Consider the following 18,596-nt stretch of genomic DNA (forward strand, 5'->3'; position numbering starts at 1 on the left):
AATAAGACGAATGTGGTAGCAGATGCCTTAAGTCGAAAGACAGTGAATATGGGTAGTCTAGCCTTGTTACAGGTTGAAGAGTGTCCTTTGGCGCCATAGATGTCCAGTCCTTAGCCAATAGCATTGTGAGACTTGATATTTCAAAACCTGGTAGAGTTTTGGCTTACATAGAGTCAAGGTCGTCCTTATTGGAGCAGATTCAGGCTCAACAGTTTAATAATGGTGATTTGTGAAAGATTTAAGACAAAGTGTTAAAAGGAAAAGCCAATGAGGCAATTCTTGATGTTGAGGGAGTTTTGAGGGTAAAAGGTCATATTTATGTTCCTCAAATAGGTGATTTGACTAGGTTGATCACGGAAGAGGCTCATAATTTGAGGTACTCTAATCATCTTGGGGCTACTAAGATGTATCGTGACTTGAAGCAGTATTATTAGTGGTGTCGTATGAAAAGGGACATAGTAGATTTTGTGTCTCGATGTTTAAATTGTCAGTAAGTGAAGTATGAACACCAAAAGCATGGAGGTGTGACTCAGAGGATGCTTATACCTGAGTGGAAATGGGAGGGTATTTCTATGGACTTTGTGGTAGGATTGTCGCATACCTTGGGTAAGTTTGATGTTATATGGATCATTGTGGATCGATTGACCAAGTCTACGTACTTTGTACTAGTTCAAACTACCTATAATTCAGAGGAGTTAGCCAAGATCTACTTTTCAGAGATAGTTCACTTGTATGGGGTGCCTATTTCTATCATTTCAGATCGTGGAACACAATTTACATCTCATTTCTGGAAGCTATGCAAAATGAGTTGGGTACTCGGGTGGATCTTAGTACAGCATTTCACCCTCAGATTGATGGTCAGTCTGAACGGACTATTTAGGTCCTTAAGGACATGTTGAGGGCTTATGTCATCGACTTTGGTGATTATTGGGATCAGTTTTTTCCTTTAGCAGAGTTTGCATATAACAATAGTTATCATTCAAGCATTGATATGGCACCATTTGAGGTTTTGTATGGTAGGAGGTGTCGATCTCCAATTGGTTGGTTTTATGCATTTGAGGTTAGGTCGTAGGGTACAGATCTGTTGAGGGAGTCCTTGGATAAGGTCTCACATGTGGAGATTGTCCGTATTAAAATTATTTATGATTATAAGTTGGGCACGTGGAGATGGTCCGTGCTGAGGATGGTGGATTTTATGATAGTGCATAGCGATCGTCCACACAGATACGTGGAGATCATCTGTGTTGGTATATGGACCTCATGAGTCCCCCATGGGTCATAAACTCTCGAATTATATTTCGAGAAGTATTGTGTATATACGGTTGTGAGATTATTTGGCATTTGAGACATATCATCTCATGGTGTTGCATTGCATCTCATTATCTTCTCCATTTTTACTTAATTATGTGTTAAATATTTTGTTACATTTGATTACCCCTATTTTGGTAAGACTTAATTGATAAGTATAATGTAGAATTATAAAATTTGAGAATAACTTTTATATATAATCCTGTTACTACTTCTTCATTGTCGGTCAATGAGACATACTGGGTACACGTGGTTTCGTACTCATACCACACTTGTTGCACTCTTTTATGGTGCAGATTCGATTCCAAATACGAGCCATCTCGTGGAGCTTTTTGAGCCGGAGCTTGGGTTATCTTGGAGTTGTGGTGAGCTACTTGGCTATTCCGCGGCCCACACCTCCCTCTATCTTTCATTTATTCTGTTATTTTAGTATTCGGACAAGATATTTAGTACATCTACACAGGTCATTTTAGTTTCATAATTGAATCCTATTTTAGAAGATCTTGTACTTATATAACACCAAATCTTGAATGATATTTTAGCTTTCTGCATTTCATACTTATGATAGACTTAGTGTGTTGGATCTTCCACTTGTCGCTTGTCTCCTTACTTTATTTATTTTATTGAATTGATAAGAATATTTGGGTTAGCTTACCTATCAGTTGGGGACATAGGTGCCATCACGACTTGTGAATTTGGGTTGTGACACTCAAGTACCTAAACTCTAACGATTAACTATAATCACAACTCAAACTCTCCAAGAAGTCAAACCCACTTCTTGTTACAAGCCTCACTTTCTACCTTAGAAAATTATAACTCAATAATATTTCTAAATAGAGTTCAAACACATGAATTAACTTTCAGAAAGAAAACCTAACTCTAGTTCTTCTTTCTTCGATGTTTTGCTCTTGGAACTCTACCTTGCCTTTTGCTTGAGAAGTTCGATTTCAGATTGGCAAAGCCAAGAAATTCTTTGTGTGACGTTTTTCTTTTATAGCACTAGTTTTTGAAGACCTGGTTGAGTCCTACAAGGAAAGTACAACTTTAATTTTATTGTTTTTCCTTATATGAGTCCTATTGTGTCTTCTTTCCTTCTTTCTGTGTTTTTGACTCGTATAAAGATTTGTTCAGTTTCCCACGTCTGCCTAATGCACCATCCAACAAGTGAACCTGGTTCTCATTTGTCATTATCAAAACCTACTTGAATGTTGTTAACACAAGATATCTTGATGCTAATGGGTCAATTAAAACAATAATGAATGATTAAAGAACTCAAAAACAATTTAATTTTTTAACATGAAATACGTACATTCTGAAAACTAGTAAAATAAAGACTACAAATCGAATTAGAAATTTAATACAAAGAACTAAATTACTACAAAGGCAAACACTTAGATTACGAATCAAGAGTATAAAATATTAATATGTACCGTGAAATTATTTTTTTTAAAAAAAGGGTATTAACTGCAATTTTTAAAAATTAAAATATAAAACGAAAAAGCATCAGGTTTTTTTCGTGCGATTTGATTTATCGATTTTGTGAACACCCTTGCTCGTACCACTTACATCTTGTTATTATATCAATTTCTTGTGTTAGTATTTTCACGGCAGACTTGGTAGGTGCTCAACTACTCAAAAGAAATTATTATGCTAAAACTTGTCCTAATGTTGAAGCCATTGTGCGCAATATCTTTAATCAGAAATTCCAACAAACGTCCATCACACTCCTTGCAGTTCTCCGTCTCTTCTTCTATAACTGCTTTGTTGAGGTACTTTTAGACTATACATACTAATTTCTGGACATGTGTGTTATACGTACATAAATATACTTCATACATAAACATTTTAGATGATACAATAATTAACATTAAAATATGTGTGCAAAGTGCAATGAGTTACATGAATTCAAAGAAGAAGGAGAGCAAGTGCTCAATGAGTTTATTGTTGTTGCAAAAGTTTCGAATTCAAATGAATGTGAAAAATCTCGACAATTATTTTTTTCAATAGTTAAGGAGGAAATGACAACTAACTCATATTTAATAAAACTTCAGTAGAGCAAAAATCACTTGAGCTTAATTTTGTGTTTGAACAAGCATTCACAAAACAACATCACAAGCATCAAAAGATACTTCATTCTCCATTTAAAAAATGTCGTATCATTTTCTTATCCTTACATCTACGTTTAAAAGCTAAGCTTGAGTATATAAAATATACAATAGAAGATCATACATACATATATATATATTCTAGATGTCAAGTTTGGAAGTGATTTGCCTTTCCATTTCAATAAATAAAAAACTAAAAAAAAACAATTCAAAAAAGTTTGGAAGATCCCAAGATGTGATACATGCATCAAATTTCTTGTAAGGTTTTTATTTCACTCAATAAAAAATAAAACGTAACACGTAATAAATTTTTAAAAAATAAAATAAAGAGGAGTTGTTAATTTTACAGGTATAAGTGATTCAAAAAAGAAGAGTAAAGAGATATATTTAACAAAATGGATGGATGAAGGGTATTTTTAGATCATTTGTTATTATTCAGAGTTATTTTTGGCCCTTTTTCGTTTCTAAGATTTAGAAGTCATAAAGTCAAAATCCTAATTTTGGCTTTAAATGTCAAACCGTCATATTTATTGTTCACGTTTTAAATATACAACATTAAGTAGGTGTTTGGAGTTTGGACATGTGATTTCATCTCATAATTTGAAATCATGAGATAAAATCAACGCTTGGACATGAGATAAAATTCCAAATTCTCCAAAAATCTTGATTTGTGAATTTCATATCATAATTTCACATTTTTCAAATTAAAAAATTGATCACAATTTTATATTTTGCAAGAAAAAAATATCTATTTTATATCTACATAATTTTTTGTTAGAATGTCAAATAAGTGATGAAATATTCAGGGAATATAAATATGATGATATAGTTATTAATGATATTAACCAACAAACGACTCAATAAATATTAGTACAGTACAACTCATGCTCAATTTTACTTCTTTTATTATACTAAAATTCGATCAATAAATGATGTATTTTTTTAGAATAGTTTTGTGATAGTATATTATACTTTTGTTTATTAATTTGGTAAGATTATATAAAGAATCGGGGCAATTCTGACAGTTTTCACAACTTATGAATTTTTTATATTTGTGATCAAAAATATAATTTAAAAATCTAAATTGCATGCCCAAACAAAACCTCAATTTCATCTTATATGATTTCATATTATGATTATTTTCTTGTCATAATAAAGGATTGTGATGCATCGGTGATAATAGCATCAACAGCAGGGAACACAGCAGAAAAAGATCATCCAGATAATCTTTCATTGGATGGTGATGGATTTGACACTGTTATTAAAGCAAAAGCCGCAGTAGATGCGATATCAAGTTGTAAATATGAAGTTTCTTGTACGGATATTCTCGCCTTAGCCCCTCGAGACATCATTGATAATTTTTTAATTTTTAATTTTTCACGTGATATATTTGAGATTATAAAATTCAAAAATGACTAATGTAATGCAGTCTGGTGGACCACGGTATGCAGTGGAATTGGGAAGGTTGGATGGGTTCACATCAAAATCTTCAAACGTGGAGGGCAACTTGCCTAAACCTACTTTCAATTTGGATCAACTCAATACAATGTTTGCTTCTCATGGTCTAAATCAGATCGACATGATCACCCTCTCCGATAATTCTACTACTACTAATATTTATTTATTTTTATTATACATGACGGTATTAAATCATGCATAAAATTTTAAAAAGAATGGAGAGACTTTGACGGTTTGACCCATATTAGATGAGTCGGCGCGTTGAAGGAGAGTGTCGGCCTAATCGGATAGTTTTTGTGCAAAATTTATTCAAAATTTACATATATTAATTTAGAAAATAATGACTTAAAGAGATCAGAACTCAAAATTTATAATTAAATTTTAAATTTTGACTTAGTCTCTGATCAAAAAGGAGAAAATTTAGTCCCATAGTAAATGTTGAATTGTATTTTAAACATAATGTAACTTTCCTTTGAGTATAAGAGTAAATTTGAAAAATTCAAAATTAAAAAGATTACAAGTATAAAAATATATTATTTATTTTTGAACAAGTTAAAAAAAAAGAGATTGTCATGTAAAACAAAACATATGAAATGACAATAGTGTTCCAAATTATCGAGTTAATTTTCTATTTATTATTATAAGATGGAGAATCGAAGTCAGAATCAATCAATTTAATTAATTTTTACCTAAAACCTCATCTTTCAAAGTGAGTATTGGTCTCTTATTTTCCTCCATGACAAGTGGTTTTTTGGCCTAGTCGATTGTGCCAGTTAGGAGTTACGTATTCCACACGTTGGCCGTCTATTTCTTGGACAGCCATTTAGTCAACTACAAAGGCCCTAATTACATAAATATTTTTATTATAAATATTAATTTACTTTATAGTTTAAAATAATTACATATTATCTCACTGATTAATAATTTCGTATTAAATTTCAAATCAGATACATCACTTCCTCAAATTTCAAGTCAGGTACATGTATCAGAAATACTAGATACATGTATATTTGATAACAAGTATATTCTGAAATACAGATATATAGAAAAAGAGGCGACCAAGAGAGTCAATGTATCCAAATACGTGTGTATGATCCAAATACGTGTGTATGATGCTTGAATATAATATATTTGAAATAATTTACGCCCAATTTAATCCACATATATATATATATCTGAAATACATGTATTTGTATGCGCCAAATACATGTACCTAGCGAAGTAAATATGGTACGGAAGGTAATTTCGAAAACTAAAGTGAACGCAAGTAATTAGCCCTAATTTTCATCGGAAAATATTTCTCTCCGATCATCCACAATTTCATTGTTTGATCAGAAAATTGTCGTCGAAATTTGTATACGCATGAGCTGCTGTTTGTTCAAGCTGGGGTTCTCTTCAAATTCCAATAATAATCACTTGTTTACTTGTCTTTTGATATTTCTTCTCCATTATTCACCTAATAATAATAATAATAATAATAATCCACTTACTTTTGCAACAAGCAGCTACTGATCTACTACATATCTGCTGCATATATATTGTTTCATTCACTGATTTATCCAGAAGCTTAGTTTTTTAAAGCGGACATTTGATTCTACTACATATCTGCTGCATATATATTGTTTCATTAGAGAAACATTTTGTAGGAATTTCTCTTTTCTCTTCTTTTCTCCTCTTCTCTTCTCTGTAGGTGTTCCTTGTTGGTGCCTCGAAGGTGTTCGACGAATTTCCTCAACGAAATACTGCTCCATTGAATGCAATCATTTTTGGATTTTTGGTCCAGGAATTTGTTCAACCCAAGATCTGCTACCCACACAACCCAAAGATCGTTGTGAACAGCACCTTGACAATCAGGTTTATTTCAACTGGAGTTGGTACCTCCGGTTCCCATATCTTTCTCTATCTATTCCTTACTCATACAATTGTAGTTACATTTTGCTGACTTTAAACCTTTGAATAATTGGAGTAATTTATTAGTTTATACGCGTTTTTCGTGGCTTTGGATAGTGATGGTAGACTAGAGTCATGTTCTCGCTCAGGGACGGGGACGGGGACGGGGATGAGGGTTAGGAGGGGTAAGTGGGTTAAAGGAGCGTCTAGACTGAGAGTAGGTTCTTAGAACACTGGGACGTTAACGGAAAAATCCATAGAGCTAGTTAAGATTCTAAAAAAGAGGAAATTAATATAGCTTGTGTACAAGAGACCAAATGGGTAGGTTCTAAAGCTAAGGAGGTAGACGGGTATAAGCTTTGGTTCTCTGGTAGATCGAAGTATAGGAATGGGGTAGGCATTTTAGTAGACAGTAATTTAAGGGATCAGGTGGTGGAGGTTAGGAGAGTCACTGATAGGATGATGTCGATTAAGGTGGTCGTTGAAGGGACCACGTTGAACATTATTAGTGCTTATGCACCGCAAGCAGGCTTAAACAAGGAGGATAAGAGACGCTTTTGGGAGGATTTGGACGAGTTAGTGGGAGGCATACTGCCTACTGAGAAGCTTTTCATGGGAGGGTATTTCAATGGGCACATTGGGTCTATTTCGGGAAGGTATGATGATGTGCATGGAGGTTTTGACTTCGGGAAAAAAAATGGAGGAGGAGTCTCACTTTTGGATTTCGCAAGAGCTTTTGGGTTGGTGATAGCCTATTCGAGTTTTCCAAAAAAGGAGGACCACTTGGTAACCTTCCGGAGTGCGGTGGCTAAGACCTAGATAGATTTTCTACTCCTTAGAAAAGAAGATAAAGGTTTGTGCAAAGACTGTAAGGTCATTCCGATCGACAACCTTACGACCCAACATAAGCTCTTGATGATGAATTTAGGGATCAAGACGATGAGGAAGAAGAGGGTCGGGGATGACCGACCTAGGATCAGATGGGGGACTTTGACCACAACTAGCGCTCTGGAGATGGGAGAGAAATTGAAGGATATGGGGGGCTGGGATAGTAGTGGGAATGTGAACACTATGTGGGATAGGACGGCTAGTTGTATTAGGGTTGTAGCAAGGGAAGTGTTGGGAGTCTCGACAGGTAGCCATGGCCAGCATCAAGGGGACTGGTGGTGGAATGGAGAAGTGCAAAGGAAGGTGGAAGCAAAGAAGATAGCGTATGTGAAGCTGATAGAAAGCAAGGATGAGATGGAGAAGTGGACGAATAGGGAACTTTATAAGATAGCGAGGAAGAAGGCAAAGTCAGCGATTTCGACGGCAAAAATGACAACTTTTAAACGCCTTTATGCTGAACTAGAAGAGAAAGGCGGGGATAGAAAATTGTTCAAGCTAGCCAGGGTACGGGAGCGAAGGACACGCGATGTGGATCAAGTGAAGTGAATAAAGGATGAGCATGGAAAAGTATTAGTAGGTGAGACCCTCATTAAACAGAGATGGCAGTCGTACTTCCATAAACTCTTGAACGAAGATGGAGACACAGAGATTGTGTTGGGATATTTGGAACATACAGGGAGGCTTCACGATGGTGAGTATTGCAGAAGTATTTCGGTCGAAGAGGTTAAGGGTGCTGTGTGTAGGATGCGCTGGGAAAGAGCGACCGGACCTAACGAGATTCCTGGTGAGTTTTGGAAGAGCGCGAGCTCTGTAGATTTGGAGTGGCTGACTAGGTTATTTAATGTCATCTTTAGGACAACAACAATGCCCGAAGAATGGAGGTCAAGCGTAATGATCCCTCTATACAAAAACAAGGGGGATATTCAGAGCTGCAACAACTATAGAGGTATTAAGCTTCTAAGTCATACTATGAAAGTGTGGGAAAGAGTGGTGGAGATGAGGGTTAGGAAAGGCGTGTCTATTTTAGAGAACTAGTTTGGATTTATGCCGGGACGCTCAACTACAGAAGCCATCCATCTTATGAGGAGACTGGTGGAGCAGTATAGGGAGAGAAAGAGGGACTTGCATATGGTATTCATCGATCTAGAAAAGGCTTAAGATAAAGTTCCACGAGAGATACTATGGAGATGTTTGGAGGCTAAAGGTGTACCTATTGCGTACATTAGAGTGATCAAAGATATGTATGAGGGTACCAAAACCAGGGTAAGGACAGTAGGAGGGGACTTAGAGCACTTCCCAGTTGTGATGGGGTTGCATCAAGGATCAGCCCTTAGTCCATTTTTATTTACCTTGATGATGGATGGATTGAAGCGACAAATTCAAGGTGAGGTACCGTGGTGTATGCTTTTTGCTAACGACATAGTCCTGATCGATGAGACTCGTATAGAAGTTAACGCTAAGCTGGAGGATTGGAGACACACCCTGGAGTCTAAAGGGTTTAAGGTGAGTAGGACCAAGACAGAGTACTTAGAGTGCAAGTTCAGTGAGACACCTCAGAAGGTTGGCGCGGAATTTAGGCTTGGTAACCAGGCCATCCAAAAGAAAAGTAGTTTCAAGTATCTTGGGTCTATCATGCAAGACAGTGGGAAAATTGACGACGATGTCACCATCGTATTGGGGTAGGGTGGATAAAATGGAGGCTTTCTTCCGGTGTGCTCTGTGACAAGAAAGTGTCACCACAACTTAAGGACAAGTTCTACAAAGTGGTTGTTAGACCGGCTATGTTATATGGGATGGAGTATTGGCCAATTAAGGTCTCCCACGTTCAAAAGATGAAAGTAGCCGGGATGAGAATGTTGAGATGGATGTGTGGGCATACTAGGAGCGACAGGATTAGAAATGAGGTTATTCGGGATAAGGTAGGAGTGGCCTCGGTGGAAGACAAGATGTGGGAAATGCGACTGAAATGGTTTGGACATGTGAAGAGGAGAGACACAGATGCCCCAGTGAGGAGGTGTGAGAGGTTGGCCATGGATGGTTTCAGAAGAGGTAGGGGTAGACCGAAGAAATATTTGGGAGAGGTGATTAGACAAGACATGACGCAGTTACAGCTTACCGAGGACATGACCTTAGATAGAAATATGTGGAGGACCCACATTAGGGTAGATGGCTAGTACACAGTCTTATTTTTCTGCTATATTAGTAGGCGCATTAGCGCACTATAATTTCCTTTGTGGAGGACGCAGATTAGGATGAAAGGTTAGGTGACTCATTTTTTACACCATAGTAGTTGTAGTTCTTCTCATTGCTCATTGTTTATTGCCATTTAATTTCTGCATTGTATTGTTGTTTATAGTTGTGGCGCCATTGTACCTTCATTATCTTATTTATTTATTTATTTACAGTAGTTAATGCCTCTTTCTTTCCGTACCATTCTACCATGACTTTCTTACTTTTGTTATTCCTTATTTTTATCTTGTTTTCATCTTGTTTGTCCTTATCTGACCTCTTATCTTGTTTTCTCTTGATGCCGAGGGTCTTTCGGAAACAACCGTCCTACCTTTCAAGGTGGGAGTTAGGTCTGCGTATACTCTACCCTCCCCAGACCCCACATTGTGGGATTATACTGGGTTTGTTGTTGTTGTAGTATTTGGTTAAATATCATCACATAAATTAAGATAACATTGATTTGTCAAATATACAAAACATATACATTCTAATATACAAAATATGCATATTTATGTATATTATGCATTAACATACAAAAATATATATATGTTTGGGCTATTATTTTTATATATATATGGGAAACTTACATAAATATACAATATTAAAAAAATATTTATCATTTATAGCAATAAAAAAATAATTTCACTGAACACTTATAATACATTTATAATACAGTTTTAATACATATTGCAGAGAACTATTTATAAAACATATATAATACAAGTTTTATAAATGGATAATACATTTATCATATTTTTTAATAGACTTACATTTATCATATTTTTTAATAGACTTATACATTTATCATATTTTTTTATAGAAATAAAAAAATAATTTCACTGAACACTTATAATACATTTATAATACAGTTTTAATACATATTGCAGAGAACTATTTATAAAACATATATAATACAAGTTTTATAAATGGATAATACATTTATCATATTTTTTAATAGACTTACATTTATCATATTTTTTATAGAAATAAAAAAATAATTTCACTGAACACTTATAATACATTTATAATACAGTTTTAATATATATTGCAGAGAACTATTTATAAAACATATATAATACAAGTTTTATAAATGGATAATACATTTATCATATTTTTTAATAGACTTATAATACATTATGTTAGTTTCTTACTACACAAACATAATATATATTTTAAAACACTTATAATACATTTATATTGTATGCATAATTCACTTTTAATACAAGTATAGATTTATCATAATATTGCTATATATTGCTATAAATGGTAATAAATAAAAAATATCGCTAAAATCAGTAATTAATTTTTAAAAAACACTCAACCAAGTAATTTTTCCTATATATATTTTGTAAAATAATTAACCGAACTGTCGATAAGTATCCCTAAAAAAACACTTTCTTGTTTAATGATTTTTATGCAGCGGCCCATACTCTTGGAGCTGCTCACTGCAGCAAGTTTTCCAACAGGCTTTATAACTTTAGCCCTAGTAATCCAATAGACCCAACCCTAAGTAAGACATATGCAGCCCAATTACAGCAAACATGTCCAAATAACGTGGACCCAAGTCCCAACTATACCCAATACCTTTGACAATGCCTACTTCAAAAACATGCAAACTGGAATGGACCTATTCATGTCGGATCAAGTTTTATTCACAGACCAAAGGTCCAAGGGTACTGTTAATTTATGGGCCAGCAATTCTAAAGTTTTCGAAATCGCATTTGTGAATGCGATGACTAAATTGGGCCGAGTTGGATTGAAGTCGAGTAAGAATGGAAATATTCTTAGAGACTAGAGACCGTGGAGCATTTAATTGAAGTTGTGAATGACAATAAAATGGGACCAAGTTAAGTAAGGGTACTCATTTGGTGGCTGATTTGGACGTGAGTTATTATATATTCAAGTATTAAATTATGCATTAGCTGATTAGGAAGTAAGTTATTCTCCTATAAAATTAATAATGATGTTTAGTTTGCAGTTTAGAAATTCACATAACTAATACAGGTATAAGTTATGATAAAAATTATGTATTAATTTATGCAGTATAAAAAGTGGAATAAATAATTAATACATGAATAATTAAAATTTGCATAAAACTAAACAAGTTACTTTCTATAGCATATTAAATTGTTTTATTATTATTAGAAATATCTTAATGCATTTCACTCTATGTTGTCTAGGACTCTAGGCTGAACATGCCTGCCTAATCTTCTTTCCTTTTTATATAAGCTTTTCAAGTATTATAAAATTGACATACGACGCAAATATATGTAATTTTTTGTGTTTTCTATTCTTGGATCGCACACTGCAGGATTTATTTAGAGGTGGCACTCCCAAACATATGTATATTCGAACATGTATTTTTATTGTTTGTATCCTTATATAAACCCCTATCTTTTTATATGTCGACTTGATTGTATTCATTGTGCATACAAAAATACATGTTGTATTCTTCACGAATGAGTACAGATGACACATACTATATTTATTGTGAGAATGAATACAGTTGATACTAGTGTTTGGAACTAAAAAAAACATTGCTACAAATGATAAATAGTAAAAGTATAGCTACAACTCATAATATGCAACCAAACTCTAGTCATTTATGAATATTCCTGTCATACTTTAGGAAAGAAATGAAACAGTAGATCATAAATTGGTAAATGTTTTAACCAATAATAATCTTTCAACAATTAGCAGGAAAGTTTTCAATTATAACTGTAAACAAATAATAGAAAAGATGAAGAAGTGTTATAGAGGAATAGTAGAGATTTTTATTCTCAAGAATATGATACAATTGTTGTAGGGGAGCCAATTATTAACATAGAAGAAAACTTTTCGGAATTTTTTTTTGAAAGCTACCATACAACATGTTTTTCCTTCTACAAAGACTTTCCTTTGCTCTAATCTATACTTTCTCCAAGTGGATTGGCCTAGAGTCAACAGGGAGTGCAACAGTTTACATCATCAGGGAAACTATGTCAACTCTGCTTCTATGTTTTCTTTCTTAATAAACGAGAAATCTCCGAGGGCCAGCAAGCACACGACTCAAATGAGCGCATCCCTTTACCCTTCTCCCCTTAAATATCAGGCATTAGTCTGCGTTCGGTTTTGAACTCGGAGCTGCTTTTCAGCTAATACTAAGACCGGGAATGACTCCCACTTCTACATGAAGTAGTCTTTGTTTCCCCTGCATTAGAAGATGATGGGCTTTCTGATGCATCTGAGCTGCTATTCTCACTTTGTCTATCTTTATTTGACCATAGCTTTGAGAACATGTTCTTTGACATGATTGAACCCTTCACTTTGCTACCGTTTGTTTTCGCTTCATTCGAGTTACTACAATTGTTATCTTCTCTGTATCTCAATCTTGGAGTAGCAAGCTCACCTTTCAGAACTTTAAGTTCCTTGGCTGTAAGCACAGTATCCGAATTGTCCTCGGTGTTAGATGTAGCAGATGTGGAGCACTTCTGAGACCCCACCGGGAACAAAGACTTAACCGATCCAGTCAGGTCAGGAGTGCTACCACCACCAGATGATGTTGTGGTTCTGAGTTGCTCAAAGAACAGAACTTGTACAACTACTCGTAAAGGAAGGCGCTCATTCTGCACAGCATGCATGCAGGCCTCGGCTGATAGTTTCCTGCAGTCCATTAGCCTACAAATTCTTTTTCTATCGCTTTTGGTTATCCCAGGATGTTCCTGCCAAAACAAAACAATGATCATTTCATAATCCTTGACGAGAAATTTCTCGAGAGAGAGAGTCTCTCTCGAGCTTACACAAACACTAACTGCAACTCCAACAAGAGAAGTGCAAAAGGATACCTTAAGATACATGTCAATAGCTCGGTAAATTCCATCATGGGAAGGTCTAGAGAAGTCACAGACCAATTCTGCAAGATTGATAAATTTCAATAGTGGTAGATTTGGATCTCTTGCAACTTCAGCAAGGTATCCATCAATCACCCTAGCCACCTTTACTTCGGAATCATCCAATGCAAACGCGGGGCATATATCCTGGAATCTATTATCTGCAGAGCTATCAATCTGACCGCTCTTTTGATGCAACATGAAATTCTCAACGAGGTCATAAACTAGGTCAATATCGAATATAATAATTTCACTATCTGGAGCTCGAATTAGCAAGTCACCTACTGTTGCATCTTCCATATGCAGGCCAATCCTCCTCTTCAGTTCACTTCTCACTGTTTGTCCACATTCGAATGCAATAGATGTTTGCAGCAATTTGATCAAGAAACTGAAGGAAACACTGTTCTTCTCTTTGGGCAACAACCAAGTAATTGTATCAACCAAGTACCGATACTTTTCAGGATCATTTCCTTGTATACTACCCGTGCTGAATCCAGGGAGCCTCTGGTTGGCATATGCTTTCAATGCTTCACCTATTGCTTCTGAAGAAATCCTTCCTTTTGTTTTTATTGTTATTATGACCCGTTCATACAAATCAATATGAAGTTCACCAAGGTCCTCAACCCACCAGTCTCTTGGAACAAGCCAGTTCACCGTGTTACAGTGCAGATCACTTCCGTTTTCAGATGGAAGTTTTTTATGGTTATAAGTGTAAGACCAGTCCACCTTTGAGGTGTCCACAGAAGCTTTTGATGCTACAGATTCCAGGCAATGACTAATGATTTTTAATTCCTCGGACCAGGGAAGAAAAGCTTTTGTGGTCTGAAGAACAATGATGGAGTCTTTCCAGTTTCGTATGATGCTAGACATAAGAAAAACTTCAATTTTGTAGACAAGATTCCCCTTCTCAACTGACTCATACATTTCCAAGTACTCTGCTGCACAACGAGCTGCAACAACATTATATGCATTCAAAGTTACTGTCATATTATAACAGAACTTTGCACATACTTCAAAAGCAGCCGGCCCACCAGGGATATCATGGATGTTGATTTCATCACTATTTTCCTCATTTGTACAAGCAACCAGCTTCTGCAAGCGATAACTCTTCAACAGAAGGGGGAACTGAAGAAAATGTACTTCTATTAGTATATTTGCTATCTCTCATGCAGAAATCAGTTGACAAATATGGAATGAGAAAGGTTACATACCTTGTGGAGGTAAAATTTCACATCTCCAACATTGATAACCATGTCAGTTGCCAATTCAGCTGCTACATACCTGGATATAAAGTTCATCGATCATATGCCAAGTGAAAACCTTACCAACAATCTCAAATTACCACATTACTTCTTCATATGTGAAACATAGATGAACAACTACAAGCAAAAATTTGAAACAACAAATGCTATAAGTTGATATGTGGTTAGCCGACTGAAAATGGAGGCTGACTAACTAACAAAGGAGCTATCCAAAATATATGAATCTTACAAGTCTTCTTTCCATGAAGGGCATTGTAACTGTCACAACACACATGGTCTAAGTGTTTGTAGCATACTTTTCCTTCTCTTTCATTCTAGATTTTACACATACACACAGTAAGTAATAAGTTCCTTGGTTACATAATTACAGCCTAAAAATGTACTGGAACAGTCACTGAGCACTCACACCATCACTATGCTTTTCATTAGTTGTACACTCGGGGAGGCGTAGTGTAGACTTTGAAGAAGAGATAACACTATTAGCATGGCTTCCTGGTACTCTTAACACTTGTTTCCGAACTATTGGATCCTAGTTCGCAGAAGTCAAAGAAACCTATATACTACACTTTCTCTGATACAGGCTTCAACTGGATCAACACGGTATTAGCTCAAAAGAACGCAATCAGAAATATACCGTTTTCTTTTACTTACTGAAAATGTGAAATAAATGGGCTCAGACACGTTAAACAAAGTCAAACATAAACACACCAGTGCAATGAGTTAGAACGCATCAAGAGTATTAGACTAGCATAAAATAGACTAGAAATCAAAGGCAACAAAAGGGCTTGATTTGGATATGCCTGTTTTGATGTTTGATAAGGGGTGGGGAACCAAGAACAAGGCAATGACCCGGGTAAGTTCTCATATGATACGTAAGGCAACAAGAAATACTTTCTTTGATCGATACTTATTATTATTTGAGAAGTGGCTTTAGGACATACTTTTGCTCCACAATAAATGAAGTGCTCAAGGGAAGTGGTCGAAAATATTCAATTGGAGCTTCTGGGAAAGGCTAATACGAAAACCTTTTACATGAAGGTCCAGTTTAGTTTGTAAAAACAACACTTTTCATATACTTTTATTGACGAAATCATTTGATGTTTCATGTTTGATTGTCTAAGATTGTTAAAAGCATGTCTTCAAGAAAAACATTTGATATCTAATAAGTGCACAAGTCACTATGAAACTTTCTCTACTTCTACCGTAAATCACAGTGCTCCTACAAACATGCAAACATTATTTTTTTAGTTTTTCTGCTACTCATATTCATCTTCAAACACCACCTGCCAAACCGACCAATATCAAAATTTCAAATTTTTACTCAACCAAATAGTTGAAGATTGATTTTAAGCAACGATAACCACAAAGGCATTTTTTCACCAAACAAGCAAAATTGTACAGCATGATGTTGTTTCTGTGTTTGTAATATGTGAGAGGAAGAACTGACTTAAATGAAGAAAACAAAAGCTCTAACAGCCATAACACTATAGTAATATAAAAGTACCTTATCTAGAAAGAGGCCGTTTGGATTGGCTTATAAGTTGTTTTCAGCTTTTTTTGAGTGTTTGGCTAGCCAATTTAAAGTCATTTTGTGCTTAAAATAAGCCCCAATAAATAGTTGGGTATATTTGGATGCACTTATTTTAAGCAGTTTATAAGTTGAAAACAGCTTATAAATCACAAAAAAAAGTTGTCCTGCACCTTTTTTTTTTTTAAAACTTATAAGCAGTTTTCAATTTATAAGCTGCTTAAAAATAAATCAATCCAAACAGGCTAAAAGGCTTTAAGTCATATATACCAACAATATAATGACTTTTTACATTATCAGTAAAATTTTAACCTGTCATAGTAGATTAGTATTTTACCATGTTACCTATTAATACCTATCATAGAAATTTACATGTAACTACCTCACAAGTGACCTGATTGTATAAATACTTCTACTTTGTCAATACATAAAACTTAAACTCATCTAGAAATAAGAAACAACAACAACAACAATACAAACGTCTGTTTCCGAACATCTACTCAAATAACACACATCAGAGCAGGAAAAAAGAAATATATGCAGAACAAACAAAACTCAACAGCATTAACCAAAATTTAACTCCATTAACAACCTGATACTATCTCCTTCAGTCTGAAACTGATCAGGTTTAGATCCAAGCTTCATATACTTCATCTTCAGGGACGAATTCGGAGCTTTTTTCCCCACTAATTCAACAAGCAAATGAAGAAAAGTAATGTCTTTTTAGGCCTTCATCAAGAAATTTATTGATTTCTCTGCTTGTTCTGTATCTGTTAAATGCTAGGCAATCCCACTTGCATTCCACTGACACCACCGCCCTTCACTAATTCTTTATATCTTCCAATCCCTTCAGCTCTAAATGTTTATATATTTTTATATATATATAAACTTCACCAAATTGTCTCTTCTTTTTTTTTTGAGAGAAAACAATTAGCAAATAACCTGTCACAGTAAAGGCACAGATCAGAATGGTATGAATTGAAGAGCACCACTGGAAATATGAACAAACAAACACTACCACCCAAAAAAAAAGTGCTTCATATTGGCAAATGGAAAATAAGCAAATTTCTAAGACATAGCATTTTGATAAACATAACAGGACATTGGCAGATGGAGTTTATATACTACGTACCGATTTCAACTGAATCTAGTATTTTCCACGTGGAACAAAAATATATATACACTAATAAAAGGCAAAAAGGAAAACACTAAGCTCCCCTGTCATTACAGATTTGAAGTTTGAAACTTGAAAATTTAACTGTTTGGACACACACGTTGTCAAAAAATGGAATGTTCCAAATTAGCTTTCATGCGGCGCAATGATCCAACCGTGCAAATACAGTGTAACCAGCATTACAAGTGACGTGAAGATGTAAAACTTTGAGATAATAAAATCGGCCACCACATAACACAAAGAAATCAATTCATAAAAAAGATAAGTTGTTTTTTGTGATTTTTTGTCTGCCACAGGAGTAGCACAATGTTATCGCAAAAATCCAAGTTGAGAATGTTTCTCAACTCTTATCTATTTAGCTTTACAATCAGCACCACTGCCCCACCACCAACCTTTGTTAATTTTTTTTAATTTTTTTTGGTTTTTTATATTCGATATTCGTATTTTAGTTTGATTTATATGGCTTCATTATGGGGAAGGTTACTTTTTTTTCATATTCGAGACTTAAATCTCTTATTAATGAATGAGCAATCTTATTCACTGGATCACATATTATATCCTATGGTGGTCAAACTTCTTATTTCCGACCCTTAAGTAGGGTGTCAATTTCAGCTAATATAAGTGAAATGGATCCATTTAATCCGTATTAAATTAAGTGGATCACTCATATTTTCTTAAATGGGTAAATATGAATATGAGTTTCGCCCAGTTCATATAAATATGAACAAAATGGATAAAACATGAAAATTCATATATATTCATACATCACTCACTTATAATAAAAATCTCTAATTGAACTATTTGTTTTTTTAAAAAAATAAATTTGGGGGGGGGGGGGGTGGGGTGAGGGTGGCCAATTTTTTTTTGTTTTTTTCAAAAAAAAAA

The 18,596-nt window shown here is 34.8% G+C and overlaps 1 protein-coding gene and 1 pseudogene across 1 annotated transcript; one reads left to right on the top strand and one right to left on the bottom strand.

The window, feature by feature from the left end:
• The first annotated feature begins 556 nt into the window (after positions 1-556).
• LOC129894850 (peroxidase 51-like) lies at positions 557-11,812 on the top strand (annotated as a pseudogene).
• Positions 11,813-12,638: 826 nt separating this feature from the next.
• Positions 12,639-18,020, bottom strand: LOC129896705 (BTB/POZ domain-containing protein NPY5-like). The gene is made up of 4 exons (XM_055972658.1): positions 17,130-18,020; positions 14,959-15,028; positions 13,703-14,872; positions 12,639-13,579 (listed from the first exon to the last, which is right to left on the bottom strand). The coding sequence occupies exons 1-4, from the start codon at positions 17,189-17,191 to the stop codon at positions 13,019-13,021; spliced, it is 1,863 nt and encodes a 620-aa protein (XP_055828633.1). The 5' UTR covers positions 17,192-18,020; the 3' UTR covers positions 12,639-13,018.
• Between the last annotated feature and the right edge of the window lie 576 nt (positions 18,021-18,596).

The sequence above is a fragment of the Solanum dulcamara genome, chromosome 7, assembly GCF_947179165.1.
Source record: "Solanum dulcamara chromosome 7, daSolDulc1.2, whole genome shotgun sequence".
NCBI lineage: Eukaryota > Viridiplantae > Streptophyta > Magnoliopsida > Solanales > Solanaceae > Solanum > Solanum dulcamara.

Coding starts and splice junctions, on each gene's coding strand:
- LOC129896705 (XM_055972658.1), bottom strand. CDS start 17,191: ATGAAGTATATGAAGCTTGGATCTAAACCTGATCAGTTTCAGACTGAA. Junction 15,029..17,129: donor ACTGAAGGAGATAGTATCAG/GTTGTTAATGGA, acceptor CTTTATATCCAG/GTATGTAGCAGCTGAATTGG. Junction 14,873..14,958: donor TGAAATTTTACCTCCACAAG/GTATGTAACCTT, acceptor CATTTTCTTCAG/TTCCCCCTTCTGTTGAAGAG.